Raw genomic sequence first — 9133 nt, forward strand, 5'->3', positions numbered from 1 at the left:
AAGGTAATAAAGAAAGGGTTTCTTTTCAGTTAAAATTATAGATAATAGCTTTCAAGTTGTTTATTAATTAATAATATTTTTTAGTTTACTTTTTATGAAAAAATTTGTGTAGAGTGTTTTTTTTTTTTTTATATATATATATATATATATATATATATATATAGCCTAGTTTCCATTGGGAAAAAGTAAATAAACGGAAAGTATATACCATTGGAAAAATTTCCTTTTTAGTTTTTATCATTTAAATCTGGTTTCATAAAGAAATGCCATCGACGATTTTATATGAACCTAAAAAAATATTCTTAGCCGCCGCCGAAAAAAGTAGAGAACTAGGTAAAAGGAAGTTGGACAATATTTCCGAGCACCGAGTCCCCATTAAAACTTCGATATTATGACGTATCAACGCTAAAAGCTTCTCCGTCTTTTTTCTCGAAGTTACTACTTCTATGGATAACAATTTTTTTTTATTCCTTTTTATGTGCTTTCCTCCATTTTTTAGAACATTTTTTTTATTCTTTTACCCGCCAAAGTAAGAAAAATCTCGCCACACATCGAAAATAAATAGTTATATGTCTAGAAAGGGATACAATATATTTATATTTGGGCTGAAGGAGGTCAACGGAAAATTTATATTTTCTGCGAATAATCCTTCTTATAGTAGAGCGAACGGTGCAAATAATCAGATTTTCAAGCTGATATGAAAAATATAAATATATTTCCTTTAGTAATATGTTTGAAATGTCTCCTAAATATTATTAAATTATTATTCAAAGATAGTGTCTGATAAAAAATTAAATAGACATAAAATTACTAAATATAACCCGAATACCTTAGTTACGCAAGTTAGTTGTAAAAAGTGAAATGCTTTAATTTATGTGAAAAAAGAACTAGTCATTAAAGAAGGGAGGAGTTAATTTAGAAATTCTTATCTAAGTAAAATTAATGATGAATAATTAAGTTAATTATAATCACTCTTATAATTAAACCAGCTAATACAGCACTAATACAGTTAACAAGTTCATATAGCTCATACAGTTAACAAGTTTATCGGAAATTATTTCCTAATATTTAAAGTAATAAAAAATTGAATCTTTAACATTTAATGAAAAAATAATTTCAACTAGCACGACATTTTAATAATTTAACGATGTAGATATCGTAGACCAGATACGTATAATGTAATATTTCAAAAGATTCAACGTGTGTTCTCTCAGAAAAGAAACTATAAGTCATCCATTTCTCAAAGAAGAGTCTGTTTTCAAGCTTAGAGTTAGCATGAATTATAAGTCGAGGATTTTTTTGTACTAGGTTATACTACGAAAAAAGGCTAAGTGTCTTTGTGATTCTGTATCAGTAAACCAGGTCTGCCAACAACTAAGGTTTTTGTAAAATATTTTACAGAGTAGTAGACATTTAAAACACAAAGCTTTCTGAATTTTTGTTTTATTTGATAATTTTCCAACATTTTAAAACTCTCACCTCGAAGTAGCAGGAACGAAAAGGCGTTGCATATGAACTGTTAAATCATTTATTTCTAGAGGTATGGAAAACATGTTTAAATGAATAAAAAATAATGCATTAAAATATTAACTTATCTACCACTCGAAAATATTTTTTACAAAAAGCCGAGAAAATTTGCAGCTATCAGGGGTTTCCAACTTACATAAGGCCGAAAGCCACAATTAAAAACACCAGTCAACTTTATCAAAATTTTATATATTACTTTTTTATGTTTGAAGGAGCATTAAATATTACTGTCAGAGTCTTAGGAAGTTGTACAAAACAAAAGTATTAAATTACAAACTAAAATAAGAAGTAGATTTTTTTAAATATTTAATTGTATATTAAAAAATTCCGGCTACAATAGCTTTAATGTGCACCTATGTATTAAACAATTAATGTACAACAGATCTCTAATAGTTAAGATAAAAAACTTTAAAAAGGTTGGTATCAAAACTTACATAGTAGCACACAAAATGTTCAATGAGAGAATTGAGGTTAGTTCGCTTCAACCACCAGAGAATAGATATTTACATTTCAAATTTAAAATTTACAGATGTAAATAATTTCGTCCAAAATGAGTGGTTTCAAAAAGTTAAGTCGGAGAATTGTTTCAAGAAAATTTCTGATTACGCACATGCTAAATTATATTCACAAAAAAATAAATAAATAAATAAATAAATAAAAAAAGAAAAAAATACACGATTACTTGATTATTTTTGTATTTGAATAAATATTTTCCTGGATGCAAAACCTGAGAAAAAATTTTTTTTCCACCGTTGGTATGTTAAATTTCACGGAAACGAAGAAATTAGGGTTTTTTTTTAACGAGAAAAGTATTTTGAACCAATATAAATTTTTACGAAAATTGTCCGTAAAAAATGACAACTATTTTATTTTAGTTCGCGGATCACAAAAAAATTCGCGGTCCTACATTTAGTAACCACTCGGTTGAACCATCACCTCCTACATCAAAAAGCCTCCACACGGTCTTTTATAAGTAGTCCGCGCAGACTATTTAAAAAATGAACCAGTTGTGCGCAGGAACCCAAAACCTTTTATAAAAGTAATTGAGAGAAATTCATCGTATATATTTGAGAATTTAATCTGTAGTGGTTGACAAGTGAATAAGGCAAACCAATAATATTCACAAATAAAACAAATTTTTAGTCATATATTTGCTACCAATTTCTTATTTTAATTAGATTTTGTATTAAATGACTCGTTCGGAAAGTGGATATCCTTCACAGTGGTCTGATCGGACTACCTATAAAAAACCGTGTGGGGGCTTTCAATTATAGGAGGCGTTGGCAGGGCAGAAAGTTTACATGTATCAAATCTGAAAAGCACGAAAATATTTCAGAAACTCTTTTCNTATATATATATATACATCAATAAATTTATTCTTATCTCTTTCATCACGGCGGATAGCTCGTCTTTCAGGAATATTTGCATTCCTCTATTGTTAAATTAGTAAGTATTGTTATTGATTGAAATTAATTATTATTTTTTAAAGTAAAATAAACAAGTTTTAAAGCAATTTGCGTTTTGATTACTTTTAGGGCTGCGGAAAGCTCTTAGAGCTGAGAGTGAGACAGTCACGCACCATTGACATTTAACCCTTTTAGCGCAGTGTTTCCAGTCTGACGACATTTTACCCAAAAATGTTGCTACAAATCACTAGAAATCTAAAACTCTTTGCTTCTAAATGCTCACCAAATTTTGAGTTGCCAACTGGGGCCTCCCTGATGGAGCGGTATATCGCCCTCCAAACGCTGTGCAGAGCGTGGAGGTAGCGGGTTCGATTCACGCTGTCCTTCTCTGCATTTTGCTACCTGTCCTTCTATTTGACAAAGGTTTTAGGTCTAAATTGAGCACACAAGCCTGAGAATGTATGCAATCCCAATAAATTATTCCAACGAAAAGGACACCAACTTGCTCCGCTATGTAAAGAGGTGTTTCCCAATGGTAACGAAATTTAAGATATTTTTAAGTTAGTATTTTTCATTTTGAGTAACTTTTCCTCCACTACAGATCAGAAATTCAAAGCATCATATGAAATGCAACTTTATTAAACTTATTATTAAATTTTTAAATAAATTATAAAAAGGAGAAAAAAAAATTTATTAATTCCCTTACCCTCTCATGTACCAGTTGTTTGTTTTTGCTATTACATGTTTGTGCTGTCCCCTTCTTGAGTTATCTTTTCTTTCGTTTCTTTTTTCATCATTCTAATTAATTATTAACAACTAATTAAACAATTTCAAAGACTTTTAAATAACATAGGCCTTAGATTCAGTATTTAATCTATAATTTACGGAGAGTAGCCATATAGGCCAGGAACTCCGTCGCACCACTTCTAAGTTTCCGCAGTTATCTCATGCTGATACTTTTAAAAAGTAAGCGTAGTCATTCAACGTCTCCTGTTACTATGGGTGAAAGCCCTTATATAGCAAGACGGAAAAGAGAAAAACCTGGTATGTAAAACATTTCATTCCAGCATTNGCATATTAATATATGTGCTTAATTTTTGTAAGAATAGTGGTGATCAAAATCATTTGAAAATTAAGTTTATAAAAGAAAAAAAAGTATATATTTACTACCACTTTAAATATGAAAATAAAATCTTCCGGTAAATCCGGAAGAGTTGGCAGGTATGTAATACCTTTAAAAAGTAAGCGTAGTCATTCAACGTTTCCTGTTACTGAAAGCTATCTCACGATATTTATAGATATTTTGATCAGATTACTATGGAGTTTAACCATTTTATAAAAGAGCCATTTCATAGAAAATTAAGTAAAGTGGTGGCAAATATATGCCTAAAATTTTTTTAAATTTATGAATATGAAGGATTTGTTTTACTTACTTGTCAACCACCACATATTCAATTCTCAAATATATATGACAAATTTCTCTCGCAATTATTTTCAAAATAGAATTTGGGTTCAAGCGCACAATTGGTTCACTTTTTAAATAGTCTGCGCAAACTACTTATAAAAAACCGTGTGGAGGCTTTCTGATGTAGGATTTAAAAAAGTGAACCAGTTGTGCGCATGGAAAGCATATTCTATTCTAACGTTGACTGAGAGAAATGTATCATATATATTTGAGAATTGAATCTGTAGTGGTAGACAAGTGAATAAGACAAACCAATTATCTATTATATATAATTCTCTTACGTGGCTCCCAAATTTTGGCTGCATTTCTTTTCCGCCGGTGGCAACGTTTGCTGTGTTTTGTTTACGTTTTGAAAGCACCAAAGCATTCTGCCTTCTAATGATGTGCTTCTGGTTAAGAATTAAGGATGGATTTAAGAAGAGTATTATAACACATATATTAACAAGTAATTGTATACATATAGCACATTTCTAATAGGTTTAACTAAGGCTCCTATACTATCAGAGCTGACCTATCAAGCAATATTGGAGCAAACAAGTTTGCAAGTTAACGTTATGTTAGTATTAATTATGTTAGCTCTTTGCTCCAAAAATATATGATAAGTTGGCCTGTCTAATTCAGGGGCTCTAGATTTAACGAATCGCATGTCATTTATTTGAATTCAAATTTATTTTAATCATGTGTTTCTGAGCTAATATATATAATTCTCTTACGTGGCTCCCAAATTTCTTTTCCGCCGAGGACAACGTTTGGTAGACCTTACCTATTTCTCACATTTACGTGCAACCCCAAGTGGTCAGAAATAAGTGATGCTGTAGGGGAAAGGTCAGAAGATAGACCAGATGTTGTTGTCCGTGTGTTTAAAATGAAGTTATCTGAACTTTTAGATGACATTTTAAAACGAAACCTGTTTGGTGCTGTTCTAGCTTATATATATGTGATAGAGTTCCAGAAACGGGGCTTACCACATGCTCATACATTTTCGATATTAGATGATAGATCGAAAATCCGTACAAAAGATGATATTGACAAATTTGTTTGCGCTGAATTGCCAAATCCTAATATTGAACAACGCCTGTATGATATCATAACAAAATGCATGATCCATGGGCCATGTGGCCATTTGAATCCTAATTCCCCGTGCATGAGAGATGGGGAGTGTTCAAAAAAATTTCCTAAGGAATTCAATGAATGTACTGAAGAAAATGTTAACGGATACCCTGTATATCAGCGTAGACAAAAAGAGCCTGTTAAAGTGGGAAAATATGAAATAGAAAACAGATGGATTGTCCCATACAATCCCTGGCTTTCTAAGAAATTCAATGCAGACATTAATGTGGAAGTATGTGCTTCTGTCAAAAGCGTTAAGTATCTCTACAAATATGTCTACAAAGGTCATGACGCTGCTGCTATCAGGCTCACAACTGAAAGCAGAAGACTTGACCATGATGAAATAACAACATTTTTAGATGGTAGATATGTAAGTGCCCCTGAAGCAATTTGGTGTTTAAGTGAATTTAATATGTCTTGACAGATCTCATACAGTCATGCGTCTGGCAGTTCACTTACCACTCCAGCAGCAAATAGTGTTCATGGGTGGGCAAGAAGCTGAACAAGCTGCTATCAAGTGTACAGCCTTGACAGCTTTTTTTGGATTAAATAAAACGGATAATGCAGCTCACAGCTACACTTACTCTGACATTCCCCATCACTACGTTTTTGACAAAAGTGGAACAAAATGGAAGAGGCGCCAGCGAGGATCACAGCAGGTGATTGGAAGAATGCCTGTAGTTAGTGTTCAGGACAGTGAAAGATTCTGTTTAAGAATGTTGTTACTCAGATGCAAAGGAGTTGTTGGTTTTGAAGATATCCTTATTGTGGACGGAATGCTGTGTACTTCTTTTCAAGAAGCATGTAGGAGGACAGGACTTCTGGAAGGAGATGAACATTGGATCCAGACATTAAGCGAGGCTGCAGAAGCACAATCTCCTAATCAGTTGCGGATGCTGTTTGCCATAATATGTGCATTCGGGGAAGTTGAAGATATTCCTCAACTTTAGGAAACACACAAGGATGCTCTTTCTGAAGATTTTCTTCATATATATGCTGGGAGTACTGGCATACAATATGCTTTATCAGAGATTGATAAATTGCTGCAATCATACAATTTAAATTTGGACAAGGTGAAACTTACTGCAATTTCATTATCACTGTTTGGCCCATCATCCTATGATGCTTTACAAGAACAGGAAAATGCAGAAATATATTTTTAAAAAAAACTAACACCGAGCAGAGAGAAGTTTTTGAGACAGTCTTATCAGCTGTTTACAGTAATGATGAAGATTCCTCTAAATGTTTTTTTCCAGATGGACCTGCAGGAACTGGTAAAACGCTTCTTTACACTACTCTTTTGCATATTATTCGAGGAAAAGGGGACATAGCAACACCCGTTGCTTCAACAGGCATTGCTGTAACTCTTTTGAGGGGTGGCAGAACCGCACATTCTGTCTTTAAAATTCCTATCATTTTAAATACTACTTCCACTTCCAACACAAAACTTAAGAGGCAGAAAGGTTGCTTAAAACCAAATTGATTATCTGGGATGAAGCCCCAATGACTCATGCTCATGCCTTTGTTGCTGTCAGTAGATTACTATGTGATAGCACACAATGTGAAAAACCATTTGGAGGGAAAGCCATTTTGCTTGGTGGGGATTTTCGTCAAGTCCTACCTGTTATTTTACGGGGGGTCGAAATTCTTGACTGTGGCAAGCTGCCTTAAAAAGCATCATCTTTGGTCAAATTTCATACAACTGACTCTCACACAAAATATGCGAGCTCTAGATACAGAAAAAGAGTTTTCGAAGTGGCTTTTGGATGTTGGAGATGGCAAGGATGGGGACATTTTAAATCTCCCTGAAATCTGTTATCCTGAGCTTCAAGATCCCATTGCACTATTGTATGGAGATATCGATTTTAGAAATGTTACACCTCAACACTTAAAAGACAGAGCTATTTTAACAGCTACAATCGACATATCTCTGACCCTAAATAATCAAGTCCTCAGTATCTCGCCTAATGATGAATTTGTATATGAAGCAATAGATAAAATAGTTAGCGATGACCCCCAAGACCAGCTAACTTACCCAGAGGAGTTTCTAAACTCTTTAAACCCTACAGGTATGCCTCCACATAAACTTTATCTAAAAATTGGGTGCATTGTAATGCTCCTGAGAAACTTGTCACCATTGCAAGGATTGTGCAACGGCACCAGACTGATTGTCACAAACCTTCAAAGAAATATAATAGAAACTAAAACCATTGATTCCGTCAGCAAGACTTTTTTTATACCTCGGTCGCCAATGGTTCCTTCCGACAGCAACATGCCGTTTAAATTTAAACGGAAACAATTGCCCTTGAGGTTAGCTTTTTGCATGACCATCAGTAAATCCCAAGGACAGACTTTTGACAAAATCTGCCTGATGCTGCCTAAGCCAGTTTTTAGTCACGGCCAACTATATGTTACCCTGTCCCGTGTGCGTTCTTTTCAATCTGTGACTGTAGTAGCTCCAAGCCGCAGCATTTACAATTGTGTGTATAAATAAGTTTCGGATGAGCAAAAATAATGCATATAGCAGCACTATTACAAATTTTTACATTAATGTTTTCTTGCTATACATTACTATTTCTGCAATACCATTTGTTTTCATTACAAATTAAATTTGTTAATAATATCAACTAGACTGTAAAATGTATATCGAGCGAGCGAAGCGAGCATAGGATTGCGAAGCAATCCTAGGGGAAGTGCGACAGCAGTACCCGGGGGTTGGCGAGTGATAGCGAGCAGGGGGCGATAGCCCCCTAGTATTAATAAATTAAACAAATTTTTACACATATATTTGCTACCACTCTCTTATTTTTACTACATTTTGTATTAATAAGTTCTTTCGTAAACTGTTTTACTTTCATAGTGGTCTGATCGGACTACCTATAAAAAACCGCGTAGAGGTTTTCACACGTTCGTGGGTTCGATCCAAACCGGCTGAAGACTACCCGTTTAGAAAATGGTGACTGATGCACGTTAAATCTGTTGATTCTCAAAGTCCTCCATGTTCCGATAACAAATCAATACCACTGGGGGTACTGATCCTTGTCTTCTGGATAGGTTCAAAATTACAGGGCTACCGAGTTGAACATTAGCAGTCGTAAACCCGAAAATTGGGTCGGCTGTTCAATGGCGGATATAATATTCTTCAATCAGCAAGGAGAAAAAGTATACGTCTTTAATGAAAATACACTTTATGAGCAGTTGTTGATGTGTTTCTTGACCAAAAATTGCAATCAAAATTTACTTTTCCGTAAAAATTCAAAAGCTTCTTGTTTTAGCTTTCACTTTTTTAAAAATTTGAGTGATCCCTCACTCTCAATAAATGTCATTCTTTTTATATCTATTTTATCTATCTTTTGTCTGCATTAAAATGTAAATTTGGATTACCCAAACTAAAAAATTAAGCCGTTAAAGATATGACGCTTAACCGAATTATCTCTTTTTGGAGATCAATGTGTTAAGAGAGCTGTTCCCAAAAGGTACTCCGCGGAACCCTAGGGTTCCGTGATAGAGGAGTTCCGCGAGTAAGCACTATTTTTAACCTGTGATGAGTTTCAAAACCTCCGATTATATTTAGATTCGCCGTTTATTTAATCTTTTGCATGCCTAAAAAGATCCTAAGGAAATT

The 9133-nt window shown here is 33.7% G+C and overlaps 3 protein-coding genes across 3 annotated transcripts; all 3 read left to right on the forward strand.

Moving 5' to 3' along the window:
* The first annotated feature begins 5263 nt into the window (after positions 1-5263).
* Positions 5264-5929, forward strand: LOC139425743 (uncharacterized). The gene has a single exon (XM_071181687.1). It carries the CDS (start codon positions 5264-5266, stop codon positions 5927-5929), a length of 666 nt encoding a protein of 221 aa, XP_071037788.1.
* A 16-nt stretch (positions 5930-5945) lies between these two features.
* LOC122271945 (uncharacterized) lies at positions 5946-6458 on the forward strand. Its single transcript, XM_043054718.1, has one exon. The coding sequence runs from the start codon at positions 5946-5948 to the stop codon at positions 6456-6458; it is 513 nt and encodes a 170-aa protein (XP_042910652.1).
* A 566-nt stretch (positions 6459-7024) lies between these two features.
* LOC139425744 (ATP-dependent DNA helicase PIF1-like) lies at positions 7025-8002 on the forward strand. Its single transcript, XM_071181688.1, has one exon. The coding sequence runs from the start codon at positions 7025-7027 to the stop codon at positions 8000-8002; it is 978 nt and encodes a 325-aa protein (XP_071037789.1).
* Positions 8003-9133: the final 1131 nt, after the last annotated feature.

The sequence above is a fragment of the Parasteatoda tepidariorum genome, chromosome 6 (assembly GCF_043381705.1).
Source record: "Parasteatoda tepidariorum isolate YZ-2023 chromosome 6, CAS_Ptep_4.0, whole genome shotgun sequence".
Taxonomy (NCBI): domain Eukaryota; kingdom Metazoa; phylum Arthropoda; class Arachnida; order Araneae; family Theridiidae; genus Parasteatoda; species Parasteatoda tepidariorum.

What these genes read in the sequence shown, in the direction of transcription:
- LOC122271945 (XM_043054718.1), top strand. Translation starts at nt 5,946, where the DNA reads ATGCGTCTGGCAGTTCACTTACCACTCCAGCAGCAAATAGTGTTCATG.
- LOC139425743 (XM_071181687.1), top strand. Translation starts at nt 5,264, where the DNA reads ATGAAGTTATCTGAACTTTTAGATGACATTTTAAAACGAAACCTGTTT.
- LOC139425744 (XM_071181688.1), top strand. Translation starts at nt 7,025, where the DNA reads ATGCCTTTGTTGCTGTCAGTAGATTACTATGTGATAGCACACAATGTG.